Raw genomic sequence first — 15721 nt, forward strand, 5'->3', positions numbered from 1 at the left:
AAAAAGTATGTCAACAGCCCCTTAAGCATGTTAAGATCCCTTCCATAGTTCTATATATATCCTACATGGGGAGTCACTTTCAAGTTCGCCCGAGTTCCCGACCATGAAGATCCGGGGTAGAATAGGTCTTCATCAACCCATGCTTGCCGTAAAAGGCGACTATGCTTGTTGTAAAAGGCGACTAATGGGATCGATGTTTATGATGTCAATCACTGGATTGTCTAGTCCAGACTTGATTATTTACAGACCGCCATCATACAGCTGGAATATTGCTGAGTGCAGCGTAAAACAACCAACCAACCTACATGAGGATATACTACAGTGTCCTTCTGGTGGAACAGCTGTCAACATTGTGGAACACCTATCACAATGTATCTGCTGTAGATGACAGTATAGGGTGTTATTCCCTGGCTCTTCATCACTGATGCTGCAGGCATCATTGCAACATTGCAACACAAGTGAACTCTTTATCACTGCCAGGGGTTATATGTCTACTGCCATGTACAGTGATATTTAACATGTCAAGGTAGTAGGGCTGGGAGGAGTCCGAATTTTCTACCCGGGTTCCCATCCCCCTATAACCCGACCCTACCCGGGTACCCATCCCCCTATTACCTGACCTTACCCGGGTACCCATCCCCCTATTACCTGACCTTACCCGGGTACCCGGTGTAGGTCTCAAGAGATATGTACAAAATGTCCGATTGGGAAGAGTTTGACAGTAGCCCTGGCAAAATGTATTTAGATCCACATATAAATCGATCTGGTCATGTCTGAAATTTTATCTTCAGAAGGGAATGAGAACATTAGTGACTTGTAATGTTACCATAGAGTTCTATTTTTGCCATTAAACAATATATCACATGACTTACCACGGGTCTGGGTAGTCCTGTGGGTACCTGGGTCCTACTCAGCTAACCCACCCGACCAGAGTACCAGAGTTACCCGTCCCAACCCTACAAGGCAGGTTAATATCCTGACAGGCAACATAATAGGAGTCAGGGGATAAAAAGTATTTGTTAAAAGTATTTTAAATGCCTCATACACTGTAAAACATTGTTCTCTTTTAGATAATGAAAGTAATATGAATAATTATGGTAATAAGCCTACGTATGTGTTACTAGCCATACAGGATGTAGATAAGAACATCAGGGATCCATGTAGACACATATGCATTTTGTTTTTGCAGTATTTGTTAATAATAAAAAATGAATAATAAATACGAAATTTTTCTTTTTTAAGAACATATTCAAATGCTGATGTTGTGGAATATGGCTAGCCAGACTGGCTTATATTTGTCATCTAGACTGGTCTTGATTAAGTCGAATGCAGAAATTCCGCTGTCATGGTGCAGGACTAAGGAACTAAAATGTCTGTCTCCCACTCCCAGGAGAATAAAATAAGAAAGTACCGGTAATCAAGTCGTCATGAAAGGTTTGGCAAGTCTGGTTTGCATTAGCTTCAACATGTTCTGGGCTCCGTTTAGATTATACTTTTCATTTTGTAGATATACACCTGAGTTATACATATGACTTAGATAGTTAATGTGTCCGGCCACCACAGAAATCAGGGACTCTTTAACTTCTTTTGAGTAGTGTGTGTTTTCAAATACAAGTTAAAGATAAAAGGGGATTGGTCATTTTTGTTTAGGGGTGGGGGGCTAGTGAGATTAAGGGGGATGGGATTGGGTGTTCTTTAACTTCTTTTGCATAGTATATAATTTTAAATATGAGATAAAGATAAAGATAAGGGACTTCTCATTTTTGTTTTAGGGGGGAGGGGCCAGTTTGTTTAAGGGGGGTGGGGGTCATGTAAAAAGATATTACACAAAAACTAATCCTTTTCCCCTCCCATGCCCCACCACCCAAACCACCCTATGGTTAATGACCGGTCCCTAAATTTAACTTCTGGGACTAATTGTTAGTCTATTCATGGACATGAATGAAACGAAGACTATGTAAACAAGGATGTCGCTCTGGTCACGTCCACCTCAGTGAGGGGTAGAGAGCACTATACTGGTCACTCAGTAAATGACAAGAGGTCACGTCATCAGCTGTCTATATATAGACACACACACACGCACACACTCTCATTTCTTTTGTTCTTTATGCATTTATATTTAGAGATTAGTGTCTTTTTATAGTTTTGTTTCCCATATTCATTTGATGTAAGTGTAATAACTGTCTTAGCTCACCTTAGCCTTTTACAGCTGTGGCACGAGTTATTAGCTCACCAGAACAAATGTTTGGCAATTGTATTTATGTCTTAAACTAATGTTTGGCAGTTTGTATTTATGTCTTGAATTAATGATTGGCCATTTGTATATATGTCTGGAACTAATGTTTGGCAGTTTGTATTTATGTCTTGAACTAATGTTTGGCAGTTTGCATTTATGTCTGGAACACATATCTGGCAGTTTATATTTATGTCTGGAACTAATGTTTGGCAGTTTGTATTTATATCCAGGACAGCTGTGTGTTGCCATATAAGGTAAAAGGAGCTTCCATGTGTCAAAGAGTACACAATGTCTTGTCCCTACTGGATCATCACTATCTGCAATTAAAATGCAAATATAGCAAATCCTCTTATTTTTGAAAGATTTGTCTTTGTAGACCATGTAGACACACAAAGCTGAAACAGATACCCACAAAAGCTGAAGGAGATCAAGGGCATTTGTTGCCAGTGGTACTGACCAGAGTTACGTCCCTTAGACATTCCAGGATTTACTATTAAAGTTCCCAGATACCTTATTTGGGTCCTTGGTACATACCTTTGCTTGTTGATATTACAAAAGTGGTAAATGCAACATCTGGGCTATCCTCCATACTATGGCTAACACACTGTGATACTTGAGCAGACCCATATTAATCTATAGTGTTTGTAAAATCTTGATCATTTTCACACTGTTAAAGAGTGGAAAAATATTACTTTAGTCAACTTTACAAAACCAACATAGGCCACTGACATTAACTTCATCTGTTGGTAATTTACGATTATGATGCTTTTTTTATGTTTTAATCTTTGTGACTATGAATGCAGTCTGTTCCATGATTTATTCATAATCAATACAAGGACGACAAAGTCACATTATTAAATGATGAGAGTCCACAGCTTTAGTATACTGAATGAATTCAGGCTACTCTACTGTTATCCCACTATTGTGATCTGACTTTATGGGACATTCACTACTGGTGCATCGCAGTGCAAATTAACTTGTCTTAATCAATTCCAGGGAGAATTCTATCAGCATTGTTCCAATTTTAAACTACACTGTCTGTCATAATCATAATATGAACATCCCGTTTAGAAACTTTCATTTGGAAAAAGAATTACACTTATGCATTTGTTTTTTTATCATGTTGTTTTTTGGGACCAATGACCATAAATTTCCCAAATATTGAAACTGAAATAAAATTATAAGGACATTTATCTTTTAATCCCTGCTGAGCTACTTGCTGTTCCCATGGTTAATGAATTTTCTGTAAGTGGTGTTTTAGAAGTAATGTCACTGAAGACAGAGCTGTCTTGTGGAGTTTAGCTTCTATATTCTTTTAAAGCTATGTTTCTGTTCAGATGCTAGGGTGATAAGGAACTCCGTGGTCTGGTGGTAGAGCGTCCATACAGAGAGCTGAAGGCCAGGGCTTCAACCCCCGTCCACGTCATACCAAAATAATATGCTCGGAATTAAGGGGATAAAACAAGGACTGGTCGGCTTGAAGTCAGTATGCTGTGTCTGAGTGGGGTATTCATGTTAAACTGTGGCATGGTATCTCAGTGGACTAACAATAAAATCGGCATCACTTTGTAGACTAGTACAAGCAGCCACACACACACATGTGTGCAGGCACGTCGCTATATAGTGCAATAATCTTGGACGCAACGTCATACCCCATTTCATCGAAAGAAGTTGAAATTCACAAGAGGACTCTGTCTTCATAATATGTTGATATATAAGTAACAGTGATGCAGGCAGTGGTCCATTTGTTACCTTGACGATGATAAAGGACATACACGACTTCTATGTACTTCTGTGACAGTTGTGACACTTTAATTATTGCTAAACTGGTCATTGATTTTATATCTTTTCCCTACCGACTATACTATTTTATTATACTGTGACACTTTAAAAAAAAAGTGTTTTGCAAGTTTTAAGAAAAAAATCTGTAAAAGTAACAGGTGTTATGTTGTATGTATATAGGCTATGCAGTAACAGAAGGATGATCTATATGGAGGACAAGTTTCTGTATAACATATTGTCATCATCAAGAGTCTGCACAGATACTTGACTTGTGAACATAATCACATATCAGTGAAACTTGATCCTTGTAAGTCAATTCTTAATGTTTCGTCCTGAACATGGATATGTGATCCCTGACATCGTGGTGTGCAGTGGCTCTGTGTTGGTGTAACATGTTTACATGTCAGTGTGACAACACAAGCTGGCAAATACAACTATATTCCAACCATCATTTCCATCGGGGGCACGGGTGGCCCAGTCGTCTAAGGCGTTGCAATTCGTTGTGCAGAGTTGCATCCCTTGGGCACGCCAGAGACCTATGATTGTGGGTTCGAATCCTGGTTCACCCCGATTATGTTTCTAGGTTTGTCAGCACCTGCATCACTTCAGGCTTTCCTCCCACATGAAGCTGACATGCTGTGATATAACTGGAATACTGTTAAAAACGGTGTTAAGCCCAACTCACTCATTCATCATTTCCATCATTGTTCCTGCAGAGATAAAATAAAACAGAAAGGCTGCAGTAGACTAATCGTGAGGTGTCCTGACTGGTGTCTCGGGACCAGCTGTAATATTGGTTGAAGCAGCATGCAATCTAACCCACTCACACAACAATGAAACAATTGGGAAATAACAATAGCAACTTGGTGATATTTCATACTGTGGGGCATAGGTGGCCACAGTCATCTAAGGTACCGTAATTCACTGTCAGAGTTGCCTCTTTTGCCTGTGATTGTGGGTTTATATCCCCGAATCACCCCGATTATGTTTCTAGGTTGGTCAGCACCACACGTGCTCGTGGGCTTCTCCAAGTGGGAAACATCTAAGACCTGCATTCTTCAGGCTTTCCTCCCACATGCTCATAGCGGCATTATGCTAAACTTGATCACAAACTCTCTGTTATCATATTTGATATCTTCCATTACAACACATTTATTCATTATTTTGATAACCCATGCAAGATTCCCATTTCAATGTGTGACCTGATTACTTTGGTGGATTCAATGTGTGTCCTGATTACTTGGGTGGTTACAATGTGTGACCTGATTACTTGGATGGTTGCAATGTGTGACCTGGTTACTTGGGTGGTTACAATGTGTGACCTGATTACTTTGGTGGTTACAATGTGTGACCTGATTACTTTGGTGGTTACAATGTGTGACCTGATTACTTGGGTGGTTACAATGTGTGACCTGATTACTTTGGTGGTTGCAATGTGTGACTTGATTACTTTGGTGGTTACAATGTGTGACCTGATTACTTAGGTGGTTACAATGTGTGACCTGATTACTTGGGTGGTTACAATGTGTGACCTGATTACTTAGGTGGTTACAATGTGTGACCTGATTACTTGGGTGGTTACAATGTGTGACCTGACTACTGTGGTGGTTACAATGTGTGACCTGATTACTTGGGTGGTTACAATGTGTGACCTGATTACTTGGGTGGTTACAATGTGTGACCTGATTACTTGGGTGGTTACAATGTGTGACCTGATTACTTGGGTGGTTACAATGTGTGACCTGATTACTTAGGTGGTTACAATGTGTGACCTGATTACTTGGGTGGTTACAATGTGTGACCTGATTACTTAGGTGGTTACAATGTGTGACCTGATTACTTGGGTGGTTACAATGTGTGACCTGACTACTGTGGTGGTTACAATGTGTGACCTGATTACTTGGGTGGTTACAATGTGTGACCTGATTACTTGGGTGGTTACAATGTGTGACCTGATTACTTGGGTGGTTACAATGTGTGACCTGATTACTTGGGTGGTTACAATGTGTGACCTGATTACTTAGGTGGTTACAATGTGTGACCTGATTACTTGGGTGGTTACAATGTGTGACCTGATTACTTGGGTGGTTACAATGTGTGACCTGATTACTTGGGTGGTTACAATGTGTGACCTGATTACTTGGGTGGTTACAATGTGTGACCTGATTACTTAGGTGGTTACAATGTGTGACCTGATTACTTGGGTGGTTACAATGTGTGACCTGACTACTGTGGTGGTTACAATGTGTGACCTGATTACTTGGGTGGTTACAATGTGTGACCTGATTACTTGGGTGGTTACAATGTGTGACCTGATTACTTGGGTGGTTACAATGTGTGACCTGATTACTTTGGTGGTTACAATGTGTGACCTGATTACTTGGATGGTTACAGTGTGTGACCTGATTACTTGGGTGGTTGCAATATGTGACCTGATTATTGCTCAAGCCGTCAGCCAATGTTTTGTTTCATTAAGATTATTTTGAGGTTCCCATGGTATTGGAATGAGTGAGTTTAGTTTAACGCCGCTTTTAGCATCATTCAAGCAATGTCACGGCAGTGGGGACACCAGAAATGGGCTTCACACATGTGGGGAATTGAACCTAGGTACTCAGTGTGATGAACAAACACTTTAACCAGCCTCTCACTGAGATTATGTTGAGGTCACCATGATATAGGAATATTGCTGACGTACATAATGTAATATACACTCACTACTAGACTGATTGACTGCTACACAAGATACATATTAATCAGGAATTGTGTGACAGGTATGAGGCACATGGTTGGTGTCTATTATATGTTAGGTTGTGCCAAGCTGCATCACATGCACAGGGTTCCTGGTGGCGACTATGTTAAACCAAGCAAACACTCGATCCTCTACTGCAGGCAGGCAGTGACGCCTGCATACCAATTACAACAAAGTAATGACTGACCTGACCAAGGGTAGAACAGTAGGTGTTAACGGCCATGGTGTAAATGTCATCCCAGATGATGGAGTTAATTGACAGCCATTGATGAGAGGCACCTCCCAACTCTTCATAGCAGCAACTTTGGCAGGGACTCAACATCTTGGATGCAGCTGTCTGCGGATGCATCTCACGACACATATAGACTGTTTGCAAGCACTGTATATTACTTGGAGAATATAGCTGATAACATCATGGCTGCAGCTGTCTGTGGATGCATCTCATGACACATAGACTGTCTGCAGGCACTGTATATTTTTTGGAGAATATAGCTGATAACATCATGGCTGCAGCTATCTGTGGATGCATTCTGCCACATAGACTGTCTGCAGGCACTATATAATGTTAATTGGAGAATACAGCTGATAACATCATGGCTGCAGCTGTCTGTGGATGCATCTCATGACACTTAGACTGTCTGCAGGCACTGTATATTACTTGGAGAATATAGCTGATAACATCATGGCTGCAGCTGTCTGTGGATGCATCTCATGATACATAGACTGTCTGCAGGCACTGTATATTACTTGGAGAATATAGCTGATAACATCATGGCTGCAGCTGTCTGTGGATGCATCTCATTAAACATAGGCTGTCTGCAGGCACTGTATATTACTTGGAAAATATAGCTGATAACATTATGGCTGCAGCTGTCTGTGGATGCATCTCATGCCACACAGAATATCAACCAATTCAGATCTGCAATTAATAAATCCAAAGTAGAATTACTTCCAATGCAGCTGCTAATAATTTGTAGTTTGCATCAATTCGTCAGCAACAATTTAATAAATGGTTATTTTAAAAAGATGATTTCATATCAGTTTTCATTTTGTAACTGACCACTACTGACCCGTAGCTGACCATGCTGCTCAGCTGATTGCCTGCACTTCAACCTGGCAGCTGTCTTATGTTAAGAATTGCACATTAATATTAAAGGATGACTCAGCTTTTCTGATTGATCAGGCAAAAAGATTTAAATAATGTGAAAAATAACCATAGTTGACCAATCTGTAATCTCAGATGAATGATTTCTGCTACCAATATAGGTCAAGGGTTTGACTGACATATACATATCCGACTCTATACACATGTTATCAAGCATAGAAATGAAGTGTTTGCACTTCATCTGTACCAGGGCAGTAGGGTGGCCTTAGTGATTGAGTCGCATCATGCAGAACCATGAGTTTGAATCCCTACATGCCTACAGTGTGTCAAGCCTTCTTAGGGTGTCCTCTGTGATCAGGTGTGCAATACTGATTAAGCATTGTGAAACCATACTCACTCACTCACTCACTCACTCACTCGTACTCACCTTAGAACACACAGGGGGCGGTGGGGTAGCCTAGTGGTTAAAGTGTTCGCTCGTCACACCGAAGACCCAGGTTCCATTCCCCACATGGGTACAATGTGTGAAGCCCATTTCGGGTGTCTACTGTGATATTGCTTGAATATTGCTAAAAGTGGTGAAAAACACTACTCACTCACTTAGGATAAACCGGGCTCAAATCTCTGTAAACAGAGACCATAAAATAGAATATTTTATGGTCTCTGCTGTGAATGGTTACCCACTATTTATCAATTGAAAGTTTGGCAACGGACAACCTTGGACTGTATTTCATAACTATATATGCCTCATAAATATCAGGGGGCAGTCAGGTAGCCTAGTGGTTAAAGTGTTCGCTCATCATGCCGAAGACCCAGGTTCCATTCCCCACATGGGTGCAATGTGTGAAGCCCATTTCTCAGGTGTCTACTGTGATATTGCAGGAATATTGCAAAAAGCGGCATAAAATCAAACAAACTCACTCATTCATGAATATCAGTGAGCATTTATCTTATGTCCAACCTTTGCTTCACTGGAATGAAGATGCTACCTGAGATAGCAAGGATTTGATATTTGGCCAAGATGTTCCAAGCGCTGCAACATGTGCAATGTCTTTGAAGATCAGCAGCAAAACCATTCTCTGTGGTCCATTAATATACTGGTAGTCAAACTGGTGAGGCTGCAGAGTATACTAAGTTATTCTCATCTAGCTGTGCAAGGGATCAGTATATGAGGGGGTGTATTGCTTCAAATCTGCTCTATTAGATTTGGCATGACTGGAAATGGATGAGTTAGCTCCCTAGCAACATTGTGGCCTGTAGCCTAGTCAAGGCTGGGCTATAAATAGCTGCTTGCAGCATCAGTGTGAGAGTGTCCTCAGAGTAGTCAGGGAGCCAGCCAAGTGGGTTTGAACAGGGATTACTGACAGCGTTAATTAGGAGACAATGGAAGATTATGAAAGTAAGTGTAAGGTTAGTGTAGCGTGGTGTCAAGGTGTGGCGCCACTGGTGCGGGAGATTGTAGTCGTGTGCTTGGCATGTTCGGGTAGAAACAACATTCACACCAGATTATATTCAGTGGGATGTTTCCAGAACACTTGTTGGGCTTTACTGTAGCTAATCATATGTTTTATGTTGAGTTTTGTGAAAGTGCCAGTATGGTTTTATGTGAGGTGTCGGATACAGGTTCTGTCTTCTTGTGTTGGAGATATCTGCCTGGGTTGTGTACACTTGTCACAACTGCCTCCTAGACCGCCTCCGTGGTCTAGTGGTAGAGCGTCCGCCCGGAGAGCGGAAGGTCCAGGGTTCGATCCCGGGCCGCGTCATACAAAAAGACGTTTAAAGATTGTACTTGTTGTTACCCTGTCTGGCGCTCGGCATTAAGGGGCTAAAACAAGGACTGGTCGGCTCGGAGTCAGTATACTGTGTCTGAGTGAGGTATTCATGTTAAACTGCGGCATGGTATCTCAGTGAGCTAGCACTATAAATCGGCATCAGTCCGGACTAGTACAAGCAGCCACACACACACATACACGTGCATGCACGTCGCTATATAAGTGCAATAATCTTGGACGCGACGTTAAACCCAATTTCACCTCACCTCACAACTGCCTCCATGGTGCAGTGGATGGAGTGTTGGTCCACACAGAAGAATACCGGGGTTCGATCCCCTGGAGCTTCTCAACGTTATGGGACTAATACAAGGACTGGTGGGCTCGTAGTCAGTATACTGTGTCTGAGTTGGGTATCCATGTTAAACTGCGGCATGGTATCTCAGTGCGCTGGCAGTATAAAACTGAAATTAGTCCTGACTAGTACAAGCAGCCACACAGCTGTGTATGCATGTCACTATAGAAGTGCAATAATCTCATCTGTATTTTACAAGTTTACAAGGAGCAAGTTGTGGCTATGAACCATGACTAATCATGCTAATCAATTTTGAAATATTACTTTATGTCCACATTTTCTAGATGCAAATGGTAGAACATGTATTACAAACTTGCGTCACTATTACATTAACTTCTATCAAAGATGCATATAGATTTATATACGTCTTTGCTTCTATTAAACTGATGTATGTGGTGGATTTCCTATTACTGTAGCAATGATTGTCAGGATCGTCAAAGCCAAATGCAGTTTGGCCTGGGTTCTATTCAATATATTGGGCCCTATGAGAAGCAGTCTTTATTCCTGGCATAGTAGATATGACAGTGACTGAATGATTGATTTTCTCTATGACCATCATCTAGTTATGGAATGCTACATATACTTACTAAGTAGCCATGGCGCCATAAAGAAAGATGTGATGTGCGCAGAACATTGAATTCTCTCTTACAGAGCTGAACCTAGACTAACATTTAGTCTCTGAAATCTTATATTACACAATATCCTTCTTGACTCTAAAAATAAAATGAAAATTCCCTATGCTGATTTCAGAGTGTGGAATAGAGCTAGCTTGAGCTGGCTAGACTTGCTTTTGTATGCATATCTTGATTTTGTTTTTTCATAAAATAAATATATTCAACGGTCATGGTGCAGGACAAAGCTGAACCAGGCGAGAAGTATTCAAATGTAACCAGATAGTTATGGCCTGTGTGCACAATACAATACTTGATCATTTGATACTTTTATTGTACATGCATGTTCTCAGGAACTGTATCTTCCATCAAGGGAAAGGAGACTCCATGGCACCTCCCACCCCTTCTGCGTGTGACTACCATTCAGTGACCACCTCATACTGTCACAGCGCTTTCAGATAATTTTAGAATTTACAGTGACCTTGTTTCTGGCAATTATCACTGCGCATAATAAGCCTTGTGTCAGCTGTGTTTGTGATATTTATTAATGTAACAGTATACAGGGACATCAGCTGTATCAATTTGAAGGGTAAAATTGCAGAAGTCATTGTGCATGTGTTGCTTCACTCTGGATCTAGACTTTGCCCTGGACCCTGTGCCAGGACCAGGGTCCCATTCTACAAAACGATTGTAGGGCTACGACTGTCATATGTCATATGTTACGGTGTGTGTGTTACAATCGTAGGGCTACAACTGTCATATGTCATATGTTACAGTGTGTGTGTGTGTGTTACAATCGTAGGGCTACGACTGTCATATGTCATATGTTACAGTGTGTGTGTGTGTTACAATTGTAGGGCTACGACTGTCATATGTCATATGTTACAGTGTGTGTGTGTGTGTGTGTAACAATCGTAGGGCTACAACTGTCATATGTCATATGTTACAGTGTGTGTGTGTGTGTTACAATCGTAGGGCTACGACTGTCATATGTCATATGTTACAGTGTGTGTGTGTGTTACAATTGTAGGGCTACGACTGTCATATGTCATATGTTACGGTGTGTGTGTGTGTGTGTGTTACAATCGTAGGGCTACAACTGTCATATGTCATATGTTACTGTGTGTGTGTGTGTTACAATCGTAGGGCTACAACTGTCATATGTCAGATGTTACAGTGTGTGTGTGTTACAATCGTAGGGCTACGACTGTCATATGTCATATGTTACAGTGTGTGTGTGTGTTACAATCGTAGGGCTACAACTGTCATATGTCATATGTTACAGTGTGTGTGTGTGTGTTACAATCGTAGGGCTACGACTGTCATATGTCATATGTTATGGTGTGTGTGTGTGTTACAATTGTAGGGCTACGACTGTCATATGTCATATGTTACGGTGTGTGTGTTACAATCGTAGGGCTACAACTGTCAGATGTCATATGTTACGGTGTGTGTGTGTGTGTTACAATCGTAGGGCTACGACTGTCAGATATCATAAAGTTACAGTGTGTGTGTGTGTGTGTGTTACAATCGTAGGGCTACAACTGTCATATGTCATATGTTACGGTGTGTGTGTTACAATTGTAGGGCTACAACTGTCATATGTCATATGTTACGGTGTGTGTGTGTGTGTTACAATTGTAGGGCTACGACTGTCATATGTCATATGTTATGGTGTGTGTGTGTGTTACAATTGTAGGGCTACGACTGTCATATGTCATATGTTATGGTGTGTGTGTGTGTTACAATTGTAGCGCTACGACTGTCATATGTCATATGTTACAGTGTGTGTGTTACAATTGTAGGGCTACAACTGTCATATGTCATATGTTATGGTGTGTGTGTGTGTTACAATTGTAGGGCTACAACTGTCATATGTCATATGTTACAGTGTGTGTGTTACAATTGTAGGCTACAACTGTCATATGTCATATGTTACGGTGTGTGTGTGTGTTACAATTGTAGGGCTACAACTGTCATATGTCATATGTTACGGTGTGTGTGTGTGTGTTACAATTGTAGGGCTACAACTGTCATATGTCATATGTTACGATGTGTGTGTGTGTTACAATTGTAGGGCTACAACTGTCATATGTCATATGTTATGGTGTAGGTGTGTGTTACAATTGTAGGGCTACGACTGTCATATGTCATATGTTATGGTGTGTGTGTGTGTTACAATTGTAGCGCTACGACTGTCATATGTCATATGTTACAGTGTGTGTGTTACAATTGTAGGGCTACAACTGTCATATGTCATATGTTATGGTGTGTGTGTGTGTTACAATTGTAGGGCTACAACTGTCATATGTCATATGTTACAGTGTGTGTGTTACAATTGTAGGCTACAACTGTCATATGTCATATGTTACGGTGTGTGTGTGTGTTACAATTGTAGGGCTACAACTGTCATATGTCATATGTTACGGTGTGTGTGTGTGTGTTACAATTGTAGGGCTACAACTGTCATATGTCATATGTTACGATGTGTGTGTGTGTTACAATTGTAGGGCTACAACTGTCATATGTCATATGTTATGGTGTAGGTGTGTGTTACAATTGTAGGGCTACGACTGTCATATGTCATATGTTACAGTGTGTGTGTTACAATCGTAGGGATACGACTGTCATATGTCATATGTTACGGTGTGTGTGTGTGTGTTACAATTGTAGGGCTACAACTGTCATATGTCATATGTTATGGTGTAGGTGTGTGTTACAATTGTAGGGCTACGACTGTCATATGTCATATGTTACAGTGTGTGTGTTACAATTGTAGGGCTACAACTGTCATATGTCATATGTTATGGTGTGTGTGTGTGTTACAATTGTAGGGCTACAACTGTCATATGTCATATGTTACAGTGTGTGTGTTACAATTGTAGGCTACAACTGTCATATGTCATATGTTATGGTGTGTGTGTGTGTTACAATTGTAGGGCTACGACTGTCATATGTCATTTGTTATGGTGTGTGTGTGTGTGTGTTACAATCGTAGGGCTACAACTGTCATATGTCATATGTTATGGTGTGTGTGTGTGTTACAATTGTAGGGCTACGACTGTCATATGTCATATGTTACAGTGTGTGTGTTACAATCGTAGGGCTACAACTGTCATATGTCATATGTTATGGTGTGTGTGTGTGTTACAATCGTAGGGCTACGACTGTCATATGTCATATGTTACAGTGTGTGTGTTACAATCGTAGGGCTACAACTGTCATATGTCATATGTTACGGTGTGTGTGTGTTACAATTGTAGGGCTACAACTGTCATATGTCATATGTTACGGTGTGTGTGTGTGTGTGTTACAATTGTAGGGCTACAACTGTCATATGTCATATGTTACGGTGTGTGTGTTACAATCGTAGGGCTACAACTGTCATATGTAATATGTTACGGTGTGTGTGTGTGTTACAATCGTAGGGCTACAACTGTCATATGTCATATGTTACGGTATGTGTGTTACAATCGTAGGGCTACGACTGTCATATGTCATATGTTACGGTGTGTGTGTGTGTTACAATCGTAGGGCTACAACTGTCATATGTCATATGTTACGGTGTGTATGTTACAATCGTAGGGCTACAACTATCATATGTCATATGTTACGGTGTGTGTGTGTGTGTTACAATTGTCTTTGCGCTACAATCGTTTTGTGGAACGGAGCCCTGGTCCTGACCGTGGACTCCTGGACCTGACCATGGACTCCGGGACCTGACCATGGACTCCTGGACCCTGGCTATGTTGATCTCACTCCTTGCATCTCCTCACTGCGTGTCAACATTGTGGCTGACAGCTCTGTTACGTGTGGACATGAGACAGTTGCACCAACACTGGCTTGAGAACTCATGTCATCATGATCATCAGAAAAAAGGATTTGCCAATTCAGTTCGTATTACACGAGACCCTATTTTGTTATGAACAAAACATGTGTTTTCAAGCAAAGTATGTAGTGCTGGGCAAACATGAATGGTTACTGCCTTTAATCCAGTCTGATTGATGGAAGGAGCAAGCAGAAAGTAATATTGTTTGTGACGCCATCCAATCTCATTAAAATCAAATCTTAGTGTTTTTGCTGCTGCCAAACAGAGATCTGACTACATCACATTACAGGTCACGTCAGAACGACCGTTCATGAACTTTGACCGACCAATGAAATGACTGACAAGAAATCGACATTAGCCAATCAGAAGGCAGCTTTCTCGAGCTTTACGACACAAGTTTCAAACTGGCGACTACGCTTCAAAACATATTTTGACGTATTCTCGATTGCAAATTTTACACCTGATAAGAAGAAAGTTCTGGAATGGCTTACAGATGACCTAGATTGTATGGATATAATCATAAAAACCCGTAACTGTCGTTCAGAATACCCTCTGTTAAATATTTCGAGGTTGCATGATTAGAAAACACTTTCCAACTGTCACTTTCATGATCTGGTAAGCGACGCTCTGATTGGTTGAATGAAAGGTAGTTCTGACGTGACCCGTAATGGGATGTTCTCAGAACTTTGTTTAGCGGTAGTGAGAACTAAGATCTGATTTTAATGAGATTGTGATGCCAACTTATATTAACTCTGTTTGTGACGTCATCTAAAATCAACTGATGTGTTATTGTTTGCAGGTTTGCAGTTTGTTCCCTTCCGGACCATCCACAACAAGCCGGACCCATTCAACACCATACGAGCCAACTGCTGGATTGGCCACCTGCCTGTGGAGGTCAAGCTGACCAAACACGAGAAGCATGTGTCCAAGATGCTCAACCCTTACCTGTAAGTAGTATGTAGTTGGGATTGATCCCTTGGGGATTCTGGGTTAGATCAGGTTCCCAGAAACCTATACTGGTTGCAAGATCTTTGCTCATAATATCAATGCCTGGATTGTCTGGTCCAGACTTGATTATTTACAGGCCACCATCGCATAGCTCGAATATTGCTGAGTGCAGCGTCAGATGACAAACAAACAAGTTAATATTGTCTCAATTTTTTGTCCAGCAAGTCATTAAGTAGATTACTTCCCTTAGTTAAACAGGATCTGTCGATCATCTGTGTATAATTTTTCACAATAAGTTTACACGATACACAATTTGACGTTCATCCGTTTTTATGAG

At 40.9% G+C, this 15721-nt stretch overlaps 1 protein-coding gene across 3 annotated transcripts in view; it reads left to right on the forward strand.

Annotated features, from left to right (window-relative positions):
* LOC124140313 (phospholipase D1-like) overlaps nucleotides 1-15721 on the forward strand; it is a 95614-nt gene that overhangs the window by 29909 nt on the left and 49984 nt on the right. For 2 of the 3 annotated variants that reach the window (XM_046507831.2, XM_046507832.2), the window contains exon 2: nucleotides 15236-15383. In XM_046507831.2, coding sequence (XP_046363787.1) covers nucleotides 15236-15383 — 148 coding nt within the window. Of the gene's footprint in view, nucleotides 1-9191; nucleotides 9272-15235; nucleotides 15384-15721 lie in introns of those variants that run through there. The other variant, XM_046507833.2, reaches the window with a different exon arrangement.

The sequence above is a fragment of the Haliotis rufescens genome, unplaced genomic scaffold, assembly GCF_023055435.1.
Source record: "Haliotis rufescens isolate VD_foot unplaced genomic scaffold, xgHalRufe1.0.p SCAF_5, whole genome shotgun sequence".
Taxonomy (NCBI): domain Eukaryota; kingdom Metazoa; phylum Mollusca; class Gastropoda; order Lepetellida; family Haliotidae; genus Haliotis; species Haliotis rufescens.